General features: G+C 39.3%; 1 protein-coding gene across 8 annotated transcripts in view; it reads right to left on the reverse strand.

Annotated features, from left to right (window-relative positions):
* The window catches only part of ankrd12.S (ankyrin repeat domain 12 S homeolog), a 57,721-nt gene that overhangs the window by 31,649 nt on the left and 4,434 nt on the right, over window positions 1–21,638 (reverse strand). For 6 of the 8 annotated variants that reach the window (XR_005962288.1, XM_018268760.2, XM_018268764.2 and 3 more), the window contains exon 2: window positions 4,037–4,176. Coding sequence is in view for 7 of the 8 variants with exons in the window: in XM_018268760.2 (XP_018124249.1) it covers window positions 4,037–4,126 (90 nt within the window). In the remaining variant the exon portion in view is untranslated. Of the gene's footprint in view, window positions 1–4,036; window positions 4,177–18,050; window positions 18,391–19,275; window positions 19,358–21,638 lie in introns of those variants that run through there. The other 2 variants (XM_018268758.2, XM_018268763.2) reach the window with 2 other exon arrangements.

Genomic DNA, 21,638 nt, shown 5'->3' on the forward strand with positions numbered 1-21,638 from the left:
CCGTGTATTTCTCCATTTGTGTGATTTTACAAAAATGCATTGTGATTCTTAAAGTTGCCCATTAAAAGACAGAGTTGGAGTGTTTATAAAGGTGCGTAATTCCTCTTAATCTGGCTAAGTGATATCTGGCTGTTATGCCATAATCATTAAAACATTATTGTACATAGAAATACACTGGATTTATGTGGCAATGCCTGGTGTTCAAATGGCAATGTGTGATGTTTTCATACACTTACACTTTTTTTAAAAAAATGTATAAACACCTTTAAGTTAGTTATGCTGATTGTATATGCAGGGCAGGTACAGATTGGGGGCAATAGGAGGTATTGGCTGCTGCTGGCTCCGGTACATGGGGCAATATTGTGGCTGCTTGCACAGGTACACATGTTTGGGGCAATATGATGGATATTTGGCTCCTGCAGATACACATTAGGGGCAATATAATGGACTTTTTTGGCTGCCACTGGCATAGGTACAGATTGGGGACAATCTGAGGGATTGACTGCCATTGGCACAGGTACAAATGGAGGCAATATGATAGTTAGGTCCATAAATATTTGGACAGACAACTTTTTTTTCTAATTTTGATTCTGTACATTACCACAATGGATTTTAAATGAAACAACTCAGATGCAGCTGAACTGCAGATTTTCAGCTTTAATTCAGTGGGTTGAACAAAAAGATTGTGTTAATAAAAAGGCTTTAGTTCTTCACATTTTTATGCAATCAGTTCATTTCAGGGGCTCAAAAGTAATTGAACCAGGGGTTCAAAAGTAATTGGACAAAAGACACAAAGACTATTTCATGGCCAGGTGTGGGCAATTCCTTTGTTATGTCATTATCAATGAAGCAGATAAAAAGCCCTGGAGTTGATTTGAGGGGGGGAGTTGCTTGTATATGGAAGATTTTGCTGTGAACAGACAACATGCCGTCAAAAGAGCACTCCATGCAGGTGATACAAACCATCCTTAGGCTAAGGCCACACTAGGCGATAGCGCCGCGATTTGACTCGCGGCGACTTTTTGCCGCGACTTTTAATCCGCAATCGCTGGGGAAACTTTTGCGCTGGCGTCTATGGGGAATCGCGACAAATCGCCAGCGTAAAAACACACGCGGCGATCTTTTTTCTATTGTCGCTCGAAATAAAAGTCGCGGCAAAAAGTCGCCGCGAGTCAAATCGCGGCGCTATCGCCTAGTGTGGCCTTAGCCTTAAGCTGCAAAAACAGAAAAAACCCGTCTGAGAAATTGCTACAAATTTAGGAGTGGCAAAATCTACAGTTTGGTACATCCTGAGAAAGAAAGAAAGCACTGGTGAACTCAGCAACGAAAAAAGACCTGGACGTCCACGCAAGACAACAGTGGTGGATGATCACAGAATCATTTCCATGGTAAAGAAAAACCCCTTCACAACAGCCAAACAAGTGAACAACACTCACCAGGAGGTATGCGTTTCGATATCCAAGTCTATCATAAAGAGAAGACTGCATGAAAGTAAATACAGAGAGTGCACTGCAAATGCAATCCACACATAAGCATCAAGAATAGAAAGGCTAGACTGGACTTTGCTAAAAAAAAAAAATCTAAAAAAGCCAGCACAGTTCTGGAAAAACATTCTTTGGACAAATGAAACCAAGATCAACCTCTACCAGAATGATGGCAAGAAAAAAATATGAAGTAGGCATGGAACAGCTCATGATCCAAAGCATACCACATCATCTATAAAACATGGTGGAGACAGTGTGATGGCTTGGGCGTGCATGGCTGCCAGTGGCACTGGGACACTAGTGTTTATCCATGATGTGACAGAACAGAAGCAGCCGAATGAATTCTGAGGTGTTCGGAGACATACTGTCTGCTCAAATCCAGCTAAATGCAGTCAAATTGATTGGGAGGAGTTTCAGAATTCAGATGGACAATGACCCAAAACATACAGCCAAAGCAACCCAGGAGTTTATTAAAGCAAAGAAGTAGAATTTACTTGAATGGCCAAGTCAGTCATCTGAACTCAATTGAGCATGCATTTCACTTGTTGAAGACTAAACTTCAGACAGAAAGGCCCACAAACAAACCACAACTGAAAGTAATGGCCTGGCAGAGCATCAAAAAGGAGGAAACCCAGAAGCTGGTGATGTCCATGAGTTTAAGACGTCGGGCTGTCATTGCCAGCAAAGGGGTTTTCAACCAAGTATTACAAATTAACATTTTATTTTCCGTTTTTTAATTTGTCCAATTACTTTTGAGCCCCTGAAATGAAATGATTGTGTTAAAAAAGGCTTTAGTTCAACCCACTGAATTAAAGCTGAAAGTCTGCAGTTCAACTGCATCTAAGTTGTTTTATTTAAAATTCATTGTGGTAATGTACAGAACCAAAATTAGAAGAAAAAAAAAAAAAAAGTTGCCTGGTCTGGTCTATAGATGTTCTCTGGTCTGGACCAGAGAACATCTATAGGGCGCTTCAATAAAGGTGCCATTTTTGAAGATAATGATAGTAAAACAAACACTGTATATTATACATTATTGCCAACAAAATTAGGGCTTTATCATTTATTCTATACGACTCCTTCAAGTTTAACAATACTCCTAAGAGATACAATTGGTAATAATTTCTGACTGCTATATTGCAAAATAGAAATGCAAGATACACACTGATAAATCAGCATACTGTAAGTTAATAAAAATAATATACAGTGAAATTTAACATAGTTTGTTATACACACAAATTTCCATACCCCAAGCTTTTTATTACTAATCCTTATATTTAGGCCCTCCCCTATTCATATTCCAGTCTCCCATTCAAATCAGTGCATGGTTGCTAGGGTAATTTTAACCCCAGCAACCAGATTGCTAAAGTTGCAAACAGGTCCGGACTGGGATTCCCAATAGGCCCTGGCATTCCAAGAACACAGAGGCCCAAGTAGCCCCCAACCAGCCCAATAAATAGTGCCTGTCTATGGCAACTTACAGCAGCCCCTCTGGCATTTGCCAGAACCCACAGATTGCCAGTCCGGGCCTGGTTGCAAACAGACCTGCAAAATAAAAAGCTTAACAAGTCAAAAACCCACAAATAATAAAAATGAAGAACAACTGCACATTGTCTCAGAACATCTACACCATGCTAAAGTTAATTTAATGGTGATCAACCCCTTTCATAACCTACAAATTTAGTATAATCCAAGATTTTTAGCACTAAAAAATGTGATTTGAGAAATAGAAAAAAAAAAAAAAATCTGCTGTACACTTGTAAATTGGGCCATATCCCAAAATGTATTCTTGATTCTGTGCATCCCAAACACTATCTATCATCTTTGTGCTGTTAAGTCACTGGCAGATTTTGCCTGCTCTAATTGGATAATACAAGCTTGAATCAGCAATTTGCAGTAGACTATGGACAAATAGTGTGGTTGGTTGTTTGCAGTAGAAAAGGTTAATTTCATGAAGCACACAGAACAAAATTTATGAGTGAAAAACATCACTGCAGTTTTCCCCTGTAAGGAAAGGTTGTGCTAGATACAATATACAATACAGGGTGCTCCATCTGTGCAGCTTTTTAAACAAAATACAGTTTTAGACAGCACAGAATTATAGGATATTTGGTTCGACTGATACAACTTCAACTATTTGAACCACAACAGAAAATTCAGCCAGTGTGATTAACAAAACACATTCTATAAAGAACCCCCAGAATCAATGTAGAGGAACGGAGCACCGCAGAGCCAGAATAATAGGTTACAAAAGTCAAAATGTATTATAAATCTATTAAAATTACAGCATCATATCTCCTATCGGGGCTGCCCGCTTAACGCGTTTCGTGGCTCACTGCCACTTCATCAGAAGCTATATAAAGAACCCCCAACAGCTGTTATTTTGTGCATTTCAGTGAGTAGAAACATCTGGAACATCTACAGCCAGCAGCTGTAGACATGAAAAAAAATAAGACGTATTTCTCGCAAACAACCTATTTAAGGGAAAATAAAATTAAAACCTCCGGCTTAACTAACAGTTTTTTTTTTGCCTTTAAGTAAGGATCTTCTCTTACCTTTCGTCCCGTTGGTTTTTCAACCATGATGTTGCAGTCGCTATCCGAATTCTCACTTGGGGTTGCTTTTGAGGATAATGTTTTGGGCATCTTATTATTGTTAGCTTTCCACTCTGCTGATCAATTGGAACATCGTGCACCTTAAAAACAAAACAAAATATTAAAACAAAACTGTGAATTACATTTCTTTGAAGTCAACTTTGACAACATACCTGAAAGACAACCCCCCTCCTGCACAGGGATTTGCATGCATCTGACACCTTACAATATAAAATGTCATTCCTGATCTAGCAAGTGTATTTTTTATTTCTAATATTGGTGTGTAGGCAGCCATCTCATTTTGCCTGGGTATCTGCTTTCAGAAAGAGCCAGCACTTTAGGATGGAACTGCTTTCTGGCAGCCTATTGTTTCTCCTACTCAATGTAACTGAATGTGTCCCAGTGGGACCTGTATTTTACTATTGAGTACTGTTCTTACATTTACCAGGCAGCTGTTATCTTGTGTTAGGGAGCTTCTATCTGGTTACCTTCCAATTGTTCTGCTGCTGGCGGGAAAGGGAGAGGGGTAATATCACTCCAACTTGCAGTACAGCAGTAAAGAGTGACTGAAGTTCTTGCATTTCCTAGATACTTTCTTTGTGGAAGGAGAATGCAAGAATTGCTTGAAATATAAAACTAAAGGAAATGCCACTGCTGCTACATGTCACAGAGTCATGGAACTCCTTGCTCACCTAGCTGCATGGTATTCTGATGGATTCTGCGATTAGATGTCTCTGTTTACATATAATGTTTGGGGCACACATTCTCTGGAAACAAAGGCACTTCAAGCCCCACAGAATGATTTATTAGCCAAATGTAGTAAAGTATGTGGGTGGCAAAATCAGGCAAAGGTCTGCTCCTTTGGCGATCTCGCCAAACAAGCAGGCCTTAAGGAGTGTGACCAGTTTTACTCTTCTGTTTTGGCCGCTGAGCAATCTATTTTTCTTTCTGCAGTTAAAGTCAGATTTGGATAGACTGTTAGGTCAAATTCATTGGAGTGCACTCCTTTTGCCTAGACAATGCATTCCCAAAGGATCCAACACCAAAAGAAAAACAAAGCAATGTGGTATACGGAGTCCAGTGTAGCGAGGAGTGCACAGATCTATACATTGTAGAGACAAAACAACTGCTCACCAAGCGAATGGCTCAGCATAGGAGGGTGAAAATCAACTACATTGGCATGCTGATATTGTACTCTCCTGATGGGTCTTTGTAGGACCCAATTGTGATCTGAACATTGGCCTGGGACCAAACAATTGCATTACCCTCACTTTCCAGTGTTGGTTGCAAAATTGGGTAATAACAGACAAGTTACCATATGTCCTGCTTTAGAATCCTGGATAAAGAAGGAGAAAGGGTGCGGTTTGTAAGCAAGTTTCATATTTCAGATATAAGGGAAAATGGTACCCATTGTCGAACTTTGAAAGAATAAGAAAGTGGTGGCCCTAATTTATTACTAATACTAGTTTTACACGTGTGTGTGTGCGAGAAAATATAAATAAGATGAATGCATACATTACATTGTGAGAAAATATAAATAAGATGAATGCATACATTACATTGTGAGAAAATATAAATAAGAGGAATGCATACATTACAATGGTGTGGTCTTTTGTAGCTCATCCCCAATCATTCCTAGTCCTTGTAAAAAATTTTTGATATACAGCTTTCTCTAACCTGACTATGTAGTCACCATGCTGGCAGTTCAGGAGATGAAAGAATGGGTTGCCCTGACCAGTGTGCATGTTTGTCACAGATGCCCTACATAATTATACACACATATTATATTTTGGATGGTTAAACTTACAGTGGTTGAGTGGAGTCTCATGTTTTGCCATTTAATTTCCAACTCAGAAATGCTCACTGCTATATTTCTAAGTCATAATTGCCTGGCAAACTGCCGACAATTACTCTGCTTGCCATTATCCTAAACCTGGGAAAATGTCACCAGTTAAGGATTCAACATGCCTGACTGTAAGGGGGTTATTTATTAGAGTCTGAATGCCAAAAATTAAAAAATTGTTTACTATAAAATTAGAATTTTTCATTGGAAAAAAAAACCCCGCACATTTTTTTGGGATTTATTTTACCCAGAGGATGGAAAAAGTCAAAATCCAAAAATCCCGCATCTCAGACCTGCAGAGGTTGTATACAAGTCAATGGGAGAAGTCCCGAAGATATCCTGATCTGTGCTGAGTTTCGTGCGGTTTTTGGCCAAAAATCCAAAAAAAGTTTCCAGGCATAAAATCCAAACAATTCATAGTAAATCAATGGGAAAGGTCCCTATCCTATTTGGAAGTTTCTGTGGTCTGCGCTGGAATTAGCCCGAAAATCAGAATATTTTGGGCATAAATCGAGCAATTCTGGAAAAAAAAAAAATCATACGATGATTTTCGCTTAATTTAATAGCATTTTTCCTTGATCCAATTAAAGTATTTTTTTTAAAAAAAAAATAATAAATATGATCAAATCATGGATTCTAGGTTTGTCTGACTTTTTAATAAAATAATCAGAAAACTTCCGATTTTGATAAATAACCCCCTAAATGTTGCTGCTCTTCCCAAGTCTGTTCTCCTGCAGCTTTGGCTTACTAGGTCTTACTGCTCCAACCTAGGAAGATGAAAGGATTTGATTTTCTTGGTATGTACTTAGCTATATGGCAGGCTGCAAAGTTTTCGCTTCTATCCTATAAATCAAAATTGTTATTAAAAGCTACACACAGCCAGCCAGTCACTGCTAAACAGATATTGTACACTATACTGTAAGTATCTGGATATGACATTCCAACTGTCCAATTGGAACAAATATCAGGACAATTTTTTTTTTAAAGTGAGTTTTTTTATAGTGAAAGGCAAACCAACATCATCATCATCATGTGCAATGCCAAGCGTCAGATAGATTGCTGGATTCTGATGCAGTAGAATGTGTCTTCTGGAGGGGTCAATAACATTTCACTAACTTGCAGTCTAATGGAATTTTTTGCATTTGAATGATGTCCTGAGAAAATCTGCCTGAATGCATTATGTTGAAAGTAAAGTTTGGCTGTGAAGGAGGAATAATGGTCTGGAGCTAGGGCTGGTTCAATTGCGGACACACAAAGCTGTAGGATCAGCTAAAGCTAGGGCACAGTGAGGATCCGGTTCTCTCCGCCTGTAAATACACAGGCTGAGAGCAATGGAGCCTACTGGTCTGTGTGCCCGCAGCTTTCTTTCAATTGAACCATACAATGACATTTTATGACAAATCCGGATATCCTACTTTCTGGCACAGCACAATCATCCTCCCATGCACAATGAGAGGTCTGTACATAAGTTGCCTGTACCTGTACGATAAATGAACATATTGCAAGCCACACCTAATTTGCAACATCAACAACTTCACAAATACACTTGAGGCTGAATAGAAACAACAATAGAAACAAACCCCACCAGCACCGTTCCAGAAGAGAAGAGGCTGTTGTAGTAAACACCTTTTTCAGTTCAGTTGTTTTCAGATTGTTCACCATAAAAATAATTTTTCCTATTGCTTTTCATCTTTTATTTTTTTACAATTTTCCAAAAAATTTAAGTTTAATGTTCCAGTCTCTAGTGTTTCAGTCTGGCAGCTCAGTGATCCAGAAGCGGAATCTCAACTGTTACAATTTGCTACATTTAATTGATATAATTACTTAAGACATTTCTCAGCAGCATCTGTAGAATATCAGCAACTATTGCCTTTAAAGGGGACCAGTCACCCTAAGAAATAATTCCAAATTCTTTTCTATCTTGTTAGTCAAGCAAAATAATTTACTTACACTATATAATTTACATTTTGTTTCCTTGAAATTACACAATGACAGCAAGCAGGCAGCCGCCATTTTGTGGACACTTATTAAGACAAATTGTGCATCACCTCAAAATCTTGTGTATGCACCAGAATGGGGGACCAAATATCCATGCACAGTGCCCTACACAATTATAGAGTGTGAGGAGGGAAGGGGGAATGTAAGGAGAGCAGTGACATAGAAATTGCTAAATGGAAAGTGAAAGTAATTGACTGCCCAACCTCTATGCCTCAGGCATAGAGGCGTGGTAAATAATATTTTAATATGTTTCATTAGCAAAGGACTGTCATTGTGCAGGTTTTTATGTGTAGGTGACCGGTCCGCTTTAACGAAACTTAAGGATTCTGTTCAGCAGGGACAACGATAATTGTATCAACTTAATGTTAGAAAGAGAAATAGAAAATATAAAGTAATTGGAAAAAAGTCTTTATTTCAGGTCAACAATCTAAAAACAATTGAACTGAAAAAAAGTGTTTGGAAGGTGAACAACCCTTTTAACAAGAAGACAACCAACACATATTGGTTGTGAAAGGCTGAACAGGCAGGTGTCCACTTTTGGCTAAATGTTCAAAGCTAAATCTTTTCTAACATGTGATTACAGAAAGGACATGACTGAATTCAACACAGCGTCCTCAAGTGTGACTGCTACAGCAGAAGATATGGCATGGCATGTGAACCCAGCTGCACTTCTCATCTGGGCATTATTGGTGGTGGGGCAAGCTGGGTTCAGTATTGGGATACTAAAATGTTATGTATGAGCTTCATTTTTGTGGGAATCTGTTTATTCAGTTTATCTCCCACAAGTGTTTTTTTCTTATCTTCAGAAGATGACTTCTGAAAACCTGCTGGCTTATGCCCGTAAGCCATCAGGTTTACTGGTTTAAGGGCATATTTATCAACATTGGAGACAAAACCTCACCAGTGATGTTGCCCATAGCATCCAATCAGCAATTAGATGTGAACAGTCACCTATAAGGGCAGAGACATGCGATCAGCTTCAGGGAGATCAGTCGCCCTGGGACAAATCTCCTCTTCTTCGGGACGATTAATCCCCCCCGAACTGACTTCCCGCCGGCTAAAATGAAAATCGCCGGCAGGATGGCAATCGGAGCACTTCGTTATCCGAAGTTGCCTCAAGGGGAAACTTCAGGCGACTTTGGAAAACGAAGTGCTCAAAGTGCCAACCCGCTGGCAATTTACATTCTAGCCGACGGGAAGGCAGTTTGGGGAGATTAGTCGCCCGGAAGAAGAGGAGATTTGTCGGCCGGGCGACTAATATCCCCGAATCTGACCATGTGTCTCTGCCCTTATAGGTGACTGTTCACATCTAATTGCTGATTGGATGCTATGGGCAACATCACTGGTGAGGTTTTGTCTCCAATGTTGATAAATATGCCCTTAAACCAGTAAAACTGATGGCTTACGGGCATAAGCAACGAGGTTTTCAGAAGCCATCTTCTGAAAATAAGAAAAAAACACTTGTGGGAGATAAAGTTAGAAAACAAAAGCTAAGATCTGACAAGTTGCTGTGGGCAACATCACCGGTGAGGTTTTGTCTCCAATGTTAATTAACTGGAAAAAAACAAGTCTTATTGAGCATACAGTGTTGTTTCTTTCCTATTAGTGCCCTTAGTGAAGACATTGCATATGAGCATGAGCCTCACGGATTCATGTGCAGACAATTGCAGAAATGTCTGAACTCACTCGAGTTTTTTTCAGTTGATGGCTTTGGTTTGTCTTTAAGCCAATTAAAATAAATCTGTGCATGGGTGTTTAAATAAAGAGGTGAAGTATTACTAAAATATCTGAGCTAAGTAGTCCCTTAACATTATGATTAAAATCCCTTGAAAGTCTGCAATCATGCTCCTTAGTGCAGTAAATGCCAACAAACCCCTTCCTTTACTCAAAGGAACAGGAAAAACAAGAAGATGCAATGAAAGTTAAAGAAAAAAAATGCTGCATTTCACATATCGATGGTGTTTTTGTTGTTTGCCAGTTAGTGGTTTAATCAACTGTTGAAGGCTACTTTCAGTCTCTCACTTTTTTTTTTTTTTAAACAGAACTGAAACACAAGTAAAAGTTTGCCATGAAGCAGCTTATTATCAGAGTTCATGTAAGCAGAACCAGTAGTAACACTCCTCTGTATATTATTCACTAGATTGCTGCCATGCTAGTTAAACAATTATCGGAGCTCAAATAAAACCTTGCAAACTGCCTCTGTTTAGTCACCATAGTCTAAAGCTAACATGCAAATTTAAACATATACAGGTATGGGATCTGTTATCGGAAAACCAGTTATCCAGAAAAATCCAAATTACGGAAAGGCCATCTCCCTAAGACTCCATTATAATCAAATAATCCACATTTTTTTAAATGTATTTCATCTGTCTCTGTAATAATAAAACAGTAGCTTGTACTTGATCCAAAATAAGATATAATTAATCCTTATTGGAAGCAACCCCAGTTTATTGGGTTTATTTAATGTTTACATGATTTTCTAGTAGGCAAAGAGATACTGACACCAGAAAATAAACCTTTCATAATATTTATCATAACATTATCTTTGAATGCTATTTATAATTTTGCCTTAAAAGTATCTGCCTGATGCTTTTACATTTTACCTTTCTTACCCCCTTTTTCCCTATGGGGGGGCTGCTATATCTGTGCAGCAGGAGTCCGCTATCATTAGAAACTGTAACTGTCAGGTTGACAAAACAGTCAGGTTTAGGAACTTCAAGTAACAATTACTTACAAAAGCAGAACTACCAGCAAAAAACGATCAACATGACCTATAGGTAACTTGTCATGTAGATTAGTATTTTGAAATACATTTTTAGTGTCTGTATCACTTTAAGGTATGAAGATCCAAATTATGGAAAGACCCATTATCTGGAAAATACCAGGTCCTGAGCATTCTGGATAACAGGTTCCATACCTGTACCAACAGTTTCCCCATTTAAAAAAATTACAGTAACGAGCAATTTACTCTTGGTGGTTAAATATGGAGACAACAATTGCAAATTCTTGAAAAAGACAGAACATAATCATTAAGCCACAACATGAGATTCCAATGTTTACACTGGTATGTACTGAAGTACAGACAGAAAGATGGAAATTTCCACTGATAAAACACAGAACACGAGTATAGGTAGTGAGTTGCACAGTATGACCGAGTAAATGTTTCCTACCATTTTAACTTTCACGGTTTCATGTAACTTTACACTTCAAATTCATTGCCTAAGCTTAAACCGCTAGCTTATATGGCGGTTAGTTTTTTACAAAACCGCGCAAACTGCCCATGAGCCGAAATGTTAATGCTTTAATATAAATAAAATTTTAATCAAGTGATTAACTGGAGTGCGTGAGACTATGGCTTTCTTCTATTACTACAACCACTTCCCAGCACCCGGAAGTGAAAGACACTGATACAGCGTATGCAGACTGAACGGTTAAGAGATATATATATATCTATATATATATATATATCTATATGACGCACATACAAACACGCACTTGCATTGATACTTGATTACATATGAAACAGAGGACCAGGAAATGTACACTGAAAAATCCCCTCTCTTAAAGGAGAAGAAAAGGCTAAAATTAAGTAAGCTTTATCAGAAAGGTCTATATAAATATAACAGTAAAAGAACAAAGCATTTCTTTCCTTCTATTGTGTACACATGAGCTTCTGAATTAGACTTCCTGTTTTCAGCATAAACCTCCAGGGCAGGGCTTGAGCATGCTCAGTTTGCTCCTCTCCCCCTCCCCTTTCTGCTGTAATCTGAGCCAAGAGCTATGACTGAGCAGGGAAACTCAGGCAGGAAGTGATGTCAAACCAAGTGAATATGGCAGCTGCTATCCTAAAACAAACAAAGAGTGCGTCTAGAGCCGATTACTCAGGTATGGTAAAGCATTCCGCAGAATAACTAGTGTTATAGCTTGCACTATTGTGGCCAATCTATTAACAATAAACTGCTTCGGTCCCTCTCCTTCTCCTTTAATATATATAAAAAAAAACAAAAAAACACACCATACAATGAGGATGCATGATAAATCACAACTCCCACACACCTGCACTACTTGATCATTACAATCCATATAGGGCAAAAATGTTCCAATGCTACATGTAAACTCTGAAGAAACACAAGTCTGCAAAAGAAAAGTACTTTCATTTTCACAATCTCTAAAAATGACACATTTCTGAATTAAAATTAATTATTCCTATTACAATATCCATTTATTAAGGTAATGTTACATATACATCACTTCATCATTCATTATATTCTACCATTCTAACACAATAGGAAGTGACATCAAAGCCATAAAATAACTAATGCAGTAAAGCAAGTGCTACAAAGTGACTACTGCTTTAATAAAGCACACCTAGGGGTATTTAAAATTATTTACTGCACCATTTGCTGCCCTTAGTTATATATAATACAGGTATGGAACCTGTTATCCAGAATGCCCGGAACGTGGGGTTTGCAGAATTTGGATCTTCATATCATACTAGAAAATCATATAAATATTAAATAGAATCAACAGTCTGGTTTTACTTCCAATAAGGATTTATTATATCTTCGTTTGGATCAAGTAGAATGTACTGTTTTATTTATTATTACAGCGCAAAAGGAAATCATTTTTAAAAACTTGTATTATTTGGATAAAATGGAGTCCCATACACGCACGCACGCACGCATTATCCCCTATATAATATGTATAAATGCTTTGCTGCATAGATTGTCTTGTTATGTCAGTGCATCTCTGGAGAGATGGAGCAGTTTCCCCAAGCTCGCCACAGGGCTATGATAGCTTTAGCAGAGTGCTCTGGTACTTACAATAGGTTACAGAGAAAAAAAGCACTTTCACAATATACCTTAAGAAGGGTCACATAAGCCTACTGGATTACTGACATGCCACAACACTTACAGCAGTGGTATCTGATAAAGCTGGCAAAGACATGGGACTGTCAATAAGTTGCATCATGAAAAAGTACAGCACAGCACTTGTTAAACATCTTTGTCCCTTTAAAATATCTTTATTTTCCTCAAGAATGCAAGAAATGAGAATATGCTCTCTGAATCAGTGGACCTAAGACAGTGAGTGGGCGTTTATTTCTGCAACAAGATGTACGCAGTGAAGAAGTAGAAAGCAACACAAACCTATGCATTCAAAATTTCCTCTAGAAATAAAACATTTTAAGACTAAAGCTGAAAGCACAGAACATATTTCAGCCAATAAAGTGCCCACTGACACCTCCTAATTGACTGTAATGCAAAATGGACAAAAAATGCACTAGTGCATACAGGCTAACACTAGGCATTCCACCAATAAAAACACTGCTGAGTAACTGTGCTCCTCCCCACTTACAATAATGAAAAGCACTACGGGTTGTCCGAGACCTGGATTATACACTGAAAACCATGTGGCTTTGCCAGCCAGTAGGTCAAAACCACTGACATCAGCATAAATACAGGAAGTCCCTGGGTTCACATCAGAGATAGGGTCTGTACAGGATTGTTCTTAAGTTGACATTGTATGCAAGTTGAAACATATCATTTACTTGATATTGAATTGAATGCAACAAGACAGAGGTCTGTCTTTAAGGGGTTGTTCGCCTTCCAAACACTTTTTTTCTGTCCCATTGTTTTCAGATTGTTTCCAAGAAATAAAGACTTTTTTCAATTACGCTCCGTTTTTTTACTGTTTTTTCAAAAACTAACTTTAAAGTTTAAGGTTCATGTCTCTGGTGTTTTGAGTGTTGCAGCTCAGTAATTCAGGTGCAGACTTAACAGTTACAATTTTGCAACATTTAGTTGATACATTTCTTAGCAGCATTGCTGGAATATTTGCAACTATTGTATCAATTGTAACAGCCACCTTTAAAGGGCACCTGTTGGATAAAAATGTTATCCCCAACCAAAGGTTGGATAAAAGTATTTTTTAAAAAAAAAAAAAAAAAAAAAAGTGGCCCATTTTCATTATACACGTTGGAGACCGGACATGGCTGCTCGCACTGGGGAGCTCCCTCCCGGTGCGGGTAGCAAAGCGATGGCAGGGGGGGAATTTAAAAAAATAAACAAAAAAAAAACAAACTAATGTTACCCCTAACCAGAACCGCACCTTCGGTTGGGGGATAACATTTTTACCCAACAGGTCACGTTTAATGAAACTCAATGTATTAATTAAGAACAGTTAAAGGGCACCAGTCACAGCCAAAATCAAACACATACTAACAATCTGACCAGTACAACCTAAACACGTTTAATCCCGACAACGTCCCCAGTGGATAGAAACACGTTGATGTCCAAATTTATTGTGATGCTGTAAAGCATTATTTTTCCCTTATCAGACGATTGCCGTGAGTGCTTTCTCCACAAACTGCCTGGTAATCAATCAGTGGAAACCAAGAGAGGTGTAAACAGGAAGTAGTGTTCTGACTTATGTTAGGGCAGAGACACACAGTCAGATTCGGGGAGATTCGTCGCCCTGCGACAAATCTCCTCTTCTTCGGGGCGACTAATCTCCCTGAACCGCCTTCCCCCTGCCTAGAATGTAAATCGCCGGCAGGGTGGCACTTGAAGCGCCTTGTTTTCTGAAGTCACCTGAAGTTTCCTCTTGAGGCAACTAATCTCCCTGTCTCTGCCCTTAGACATCCAGTCACTCCAGCCTTTATAGGTTACATTTAGAAACAGTTTTTATTTTGCACAGCCTATCACAACCAGTCACTGTAGCCTTTATACATGCCATTTTTGGCTACCTATATTGAAAACATTTTTTATTTTGCACATCTATTTAGCCAGTTTTTATATTTATACTGAACAACTCCTTTAAACTAAATGATGAAAAGGAAATATACTGCACCTTTAACCATCATCATTGACCATCAACTAAAAAGACCAATTTGCCAGGAAAACAAAGGGGAGCTGCCTGCTTGGCCCTGCAAACATAGATACAGCGCCGATTCTGACTAAGGAGCCGCACTGAGGCGGCTCCTGCAATGCCGTCCCCCCTCACCAGCTTACGTGTCGGGAGGGGAGGCAGACACACTATTGCGGAGAGCGCAATTGCGCTCTCTCGCAATAGTACAGCCGAATTTCCGGTTCAAAAACCGAAAATTCGGCTCTTAAAGGTGCAGGAGCGTCTTTTTGCCGCCCCTGGAATCCTTTCAGGCGCTGCCGTCTGAGGCGAGCGGCTCAGCTTGCCTCATTGGCGGCACGCCCCTGCATAGATAGATTGCACTGGGACCGACAAAGATTATTTGACCTGGCCGATCAATTTCCTGACAGATGCAGGCTGAAAAATCGTAAGATGTACGATCGTTCGAATCTCACTAACCGCACGATAATTTTGAAGGATTGGTCGGACTTCCCTAAAATCGGTCGTACAGCAAGAAGAATCGTTGCGTCTATGGGGAGCTTAACAGTAGCAGAAAGCCAGCACTCCTCCACAGACCCTTTGTGACCTACTTGCATAGCACACAAGCTGGATGATCATGTCACCAAAAGCTCCCCCCCCCCCAACTAAAGAAAAAATAAACAAAGGGGGTGCCCCGTGTGTTGCCATTTTAAGAATTTACCGAACTGTTTATACAAGCTATTATCATCATTGCAAATTCAGTTTCAGTATTCCAAATCGTAGTGAGGATCAGTCTAATTACATGCCCTTTTCTAATACAGCTTGCCTCGGGGATGAGCTAACAGCAAAAAGCCAGGCTGTAGGAGCGCAGAATATGAAACATTCCTATACTAATGCCAACAGACTGCACTGAAATGTTCCCAGCCTGCAGCCCTGACCCATAGCTGTCTAGGCAGGCTAGTCAAGACTTACCATTCATCCAGCAACTTTCACAAAATATCTCTGTATTTACCAGACAAAAGACAAATAAATAGAAGAGTCTGTAAGCACAGGCAAATAAGATAATTCCAGGGGGGACAACAACATGACCCAATATACTACCGCTAGTTTGTTCCACTAAATATAAGAATTACTGGCTTAAAAGATAATATTTAGGGGAGTGTTGCAGAGGTGACTTGTTATCGGACAGGGCCAATTGTTGTTTGCTAAAGAGGTAATCATAACTGGAAAATTCCCCTAGCACGTTTTACACACACAATGGCCTTAGCTGAACCAAATAAATAAATACAGATTGTAGTTTGGACTTCTTTACACATGCATTATAAAGGCCTATACAACATGGGGCAAATTTTCTGTCTGTATTTTTCAGCTGAGCAAGAAGCACCAAAATTCACCCAGGCAGTTGTCATATTATTGGTTTCTACATTCAACACAAACCACAATTTTAAAGATCTCACCAACAAATGAAAGTGTATTCAATTACTTAAAATATAATGTACGGTAAAACTGGTATTTTTGCTTCAGAAAGACTACTATAGTTTATAACAAGGGCTGTGCAGCCATTTAAAGTTGAAAAAGGAGAAAAGGCATAGGATACACAGCAGATAATACAAGACTTGTAGTTTACAATTAGGGTTGCCAAATTTTTCAAAAATTTTTACCGACTGGAACAAAAAGGGGCGGATTGTGGTTTCAAAGGGGGCGTGACCATGACATAAAAGGGGTGGGCCACATCACGGACATCAAAGGGGCGTGGTCATGCTGTGAAAGGGGCGGGGTCGCATCACGGACATTTCAAGAAGGAGAACAAAAGTTACGTTCCAGAGGACTGGGGGCGGGCTGAGGGGTGTTTTATTACAAATTTACTGGCAGCTACATTGCCGGCAAATTTGTAATACCATCCCCGGCCTTGGCAGGTGTTTTACCGTCTATGCTGGTAAAATACAGTCAGGATCGCAATCCTATATACAATGTGATTCTTCATAGCTTATCTATTTGCTATTTGTCTTGTGCTTGGCTGCCCCCATGGTTACACAGCAGCTTGTATATAGAAACTATAATAATCATTCTGAAACACCAGGTCGACAATACATTATCAATTACTGTTCTTTAAGGTAGACATACATTAACTGATGCCATACACAGCCACTATTTAGGGCTTTAGCACACTGGCAGATTCTGCCTTCCCCCTGCTAAAGTGAAGAAATGCCTGCGGTAATGCACTCTCGGCGCTTTGATTTCCGAAGTCGCCCCATGTTTCCTCTTGAGGCAACTTCGGAAATTGAAGCGTCGCGAGTGTATTGCCGCGGGCGATTTTTCATTTTAGCAGGCGGAAGGAAGTTCGGGGAGATTAGTCAACAGGCGACTAAATCTCCCCGAATCTGCCCGTGTGCTAAAGCCCTTAATGGGCTATTGGGGCTGTTTGGGCTATGTGTACTTAAAGGGGTTGTTCACCTCTTTAAGCTGGCCATAGACACAAAGATTTGATCGTGCGAATCCTAGATTCATACGATTTTCAGACCTTGTGTAGAGAGACATTTTTCGTCTCACGGAGACGGGTCATTTGGTTGATCGGACAGTTTAAAAGATTTCTGTAGGCTGCCGATATCATCTCTGCATGTATTGCCGATCGTACGATTTTCAGTGGGAGACTATCACCAGCTTTTTCGGACATAACTTTCGTACGATTGCTGTCAGGGGCAGACCATCGGCTGATCTGTTCTTTTACTACTTTATTTGATGGGATTGGTTAGTGGCAGGTCGGGAGATGGTGGAAGTCTGATCGTTCGAGGAGTCGAATGATCAGATCTTTGCGTCTATGGCCAGCTTTAACATTTAGTATGATGCAGAGAGTTATAGTCTGAGACAATTTGCAATTGGCTTTCATTTTTTATTATTTGTGGTTTTTGAGTTATTTAGCTTTTTTTTCAACAACTCTTCAGTTTGAAGTTTCGGCAATTTGGTTGCTAGAGTTTGAATAAGAGACTGGCATTGTAGCCTTACAGAGCATTTGATTTTAAATGGGGTCAGTGACTCCCATGTGAAAGCTGGAAAGAATCAGAAGAAAGCGAATAATTCAAAAACTATCAAACATAAAAAATTAAGACCAATTGAAAAGTTGCTTGGAATTTGCCATTTTATAACATAATAGCCATTTAAAATGCCAGGGACTGTTTTGAATATAAATCTGGAGCTGGAACTGTAAAAAAAGCCTATGAATGTAAGGTTAGCAAAAGCACAATGTGTATGAAGCATGGGTTCTATGGATGAGCAGCCACATTCAAAACTTACACAAACATGCCATGCGGCAGCTTGAGTGGTGCACGGGCCATTGAGTGATGGAAAGGTGTTCTCTAGAAGTCTTCATGGACAAGTTTGGCTTTGGAGATAACAGGGCATTGCCGTCTGCCTGAGTACTTATGAATGTATGAATCAAGTAGAATTCTGGGGCTGTTTATCATAGTGGCAGTTTTGCAAAGGCCCTTACAGCAGTAGAACACTATTCACAAAACAAGGACCATACAGAATTGACTTGCTGAGATGAGAGTGGAAAAACTTGACTGATCAAACAAAGTGTCCTGATGTCAACCCAAGAGATCACCTCTGGCATGCACTAGAGCTCAGAGAGTGAGCCACGCCTGATACTCATTATATCCCAGTCTCAGTAATGATTTTACAGCTGAATGAAAGAAAATTCTACCAACAATGTACCAAGATCTAGAAGAAAGCCTGCCCAGAAGAGAGTAGACTGCAGACTGTATTTTGGAATACAGTATTATATTAAGCAGGCAGGTGTTTGGACAGTTCCATCCATATTGAGTATGTTACGAAAGGAATAGTAACACCAAAAATTAAAATAGAATATACTGCTGATCTATACTGGTAAAACTGGTGGGTTTACTTCAGAAACAACAATAGTTTATATAAACAACCAGCCATGGGGGCAGCCATTACGTTCTGTCATCTGCTGTGTATCCTGTGCCTTTTCTCCTTTTCCAGCTTTGAATGTCTGCCCCCATGGCTACACAGCAGCTTAATATAAACTATAGTTGAATTTCTGAAACAAACACACCAGTTTTACCACTGCAGCGTGACAATACATTATATTTCCATTCGTTTAAGACACTAATTTTTTGGCGTTTCTGTTCCTTTAAAGGGACAGTAAAAAGTGATAAAAATATAATGCAGTATTGCCCTGCACGGGTACAATGGATGTGTTTGCTACAGAAACTCTACTTTTGTTCATATAAATAAGCTGCTGTGTAGCAATTGGGGCAGCCATTCAAAGGAAAAAAGGCTCAGGTTACACAGCAGACAGCAGATAAACTCTGTAGAACATAATGGTGTTATCGGTTATCCACTATTAAACCTGTGCTAGATAGCCTTTTTCAATTTCCACCATTGCTACACAGCAGCTTGTTTATATGAACTATAGTAGTGTTTCTGAAGCAATCATATCAGTTTTACCAGTGCATGGCAACATTACATGATATTTTCATTACTTTAAAACACTTACATTTTTTGGCAAAAGATTCAAACTTAGATCCCAGTTTCCTCCCTCATTTTTTGTTCTGTTGAGATATCCCTAATTTTTTGTTCTGTTGAAATATAGAACAAATATAACGTTTGTATGTATTTCAGAGGATCAAAAAAAATAGATATTACACATAAGATGGCAACCAATTAATACAGGGTTTACAAAAGAAGGGTGCATAAATCAAACATATAGACTATTCAGAAATTTACATATACAAGAATAAAAAAGGCCCCTTTCGCCTCTGGTTTAGAAAGGGCCCAAATAGTTAGTGCTTACCGTCACATTTATGTTATAAAATGTGCTTGCAATATAAAAGTTACTGTGCAATTATCAGTGATGGCAATTTAACATGTGATTTTATAGAATAAGTTCAAAATGTATCTTCAGAATATTTTGGAAAAGGATGCCCAATTATATAAGTAAAATATTGTTTACAAAACAAAATAAGCAAAGGATTGCTTGAAATGGAAAAAAATGATGCTGCCCTGATGTCAAAGATTTGCGAGTGCTGAATTTAGGCCTCAATAAACAATAATCCGTTGGAATACACAACAAAAAGTGGTGGATTAACGATCAATCCCAAATATCAAGCATTATATACGAACGTTTACAGTTCCTGGCAAGCATTCCGCTAGAATGTGCCATTTCTTAAATTTTTATGCGGCATTCATGCCTGGGCTGCATTGTCTCTAAACGCTCGCCTGTGGAGATAGATGAAACACACCCCCTTTCTTCCCTTTTGCTTTTCATCACACCACTGAATTCTTCTACAGAATTTACATGCAAACACAATTATGCTACGTACAAACAAGACCTCTTATAGAAAAGACGGCTTGCAAAAATTATGGGCATCTGCAGCTGTGCTATAGTTACAGGGAGAGCTGGATAAAGGACAAGGTTAAGTTTGTTGTTTAGATACAGCCACAAAAGCCTCCGTAATGCTATAGAACTGTGCATTGCTTTGTTAAGGAAGGGCAAGTCCAGCTGGAAAAAAAAAACACACCAGAAAACATAGGATAAAGAGCTGCCTCCCGCTGCAGATAAATACAACATGTCAGTGTATATACACACAATAAAAGGGAAAGTAAAAGCATTGAAGATGGGGGTTGGGCAGGGAAGATCCCAGCAGCCTAGAGCGACAGTAATGCAGGCAGATGGGCAGTGACACAATCAGAAGCCATTCTTGCTGCTCTCCAAGCACCAATCCTTAGCAACAGAACACCCCTAACAGCCACAACACCTCCTACGCTGGCACAAACAAATCAGCATGGCATAAAAGCACACAAATTCAGCCTCAATCATTCTAAATATATTTATCCAGTCACTCAATAAGCAGCACAAACGCAAGCAAAACAAGCTCCCTCAAAACATTTGAGAAATCTCTAGTGTGAATGTGATAATTTGGTTTATTAGGCTTCATTAATGCCTCATAAACCAAAGCAACTCTGGGAATATTTGAAACAGACATTTTGCATTAAAAAAGAAAAAACTAAAAAGATGACATTATAATAAACCCTTTGGTTTTCAGGAAACAAAGGTAAGCACATCTGATAATGAACAGACTTTGCTTATCTTTGTTTTGTGCCGCCAGTTCCAACAGAGTCTGTAATTTGGCAGCTTGGGGCAGCCAGGAATAGGAAGGTACAAAGGCATAGATAGATATAGCCTTGTGCCTTGCAATGTTTTAAGGCCCCACTGCTCCTTTCTTTAAAGTTTTCGTGGTTCACTAACCCCAGGAACCTAAATGTTATCATTATTCTTATTTATTTTTAATTATTAGAATGCCTCCTCTTTCAGTCCAACTTCTCTATGTATTTTGTATTCTTGCTTCCAAACTGGTGCCGGTAACACAATCAGAAAACCAGCAAAATTGCAAATTACCTTACAATATCACTGCCTACATTGTATATAAAGCTAATTTATAAGGTGATCTACCCTTTTAACATAATTTGCAAGGCAAGGATTAGCCCAGAGGTGCAATAAAGTGTGCTTTAAAGAAAATGGCACATTGGACAATTTCAAACGGGTGGGTGGGGGGGAACATGGGGTGTGGCTATATGTGCAAAGCCCACCCTTCACTTTCATCGCACTGACCTAGCAGGCTCATGTTTCTGAGCAACAATTGTGTGACGAGCCAAAAATACCCATACTTGCAGGCAGGGTCGGACTGGGCCAGCGGGACAACGGAAAAAAACCCAGTGGGCCCCAGACTCTTTTGGGCCCTGTCGGCCCAGATCCGCACCGAGCTTACTTTTTCTGCAGCTGGAGACCGTCCCAACACAATACGTTCGCAAGTCCAAAAGCACGTGCTTGGCGCAAACTGGGGGGCCTGCTGCAGCGGA

Source organism: Xenopus laevis, chromosome 6S (genome assembly GCF_017654675.1).
Source record: "Xenopus laevis strain J_2021 chromosome 6S, Xenopus_laevis_v10.1, whole genome shotgun sequence".
NCBI lineage: Eukaryota > Metazoa > Chordata > Amphibia > Anura > Pipidae > Xenopus > Xenopus laevis.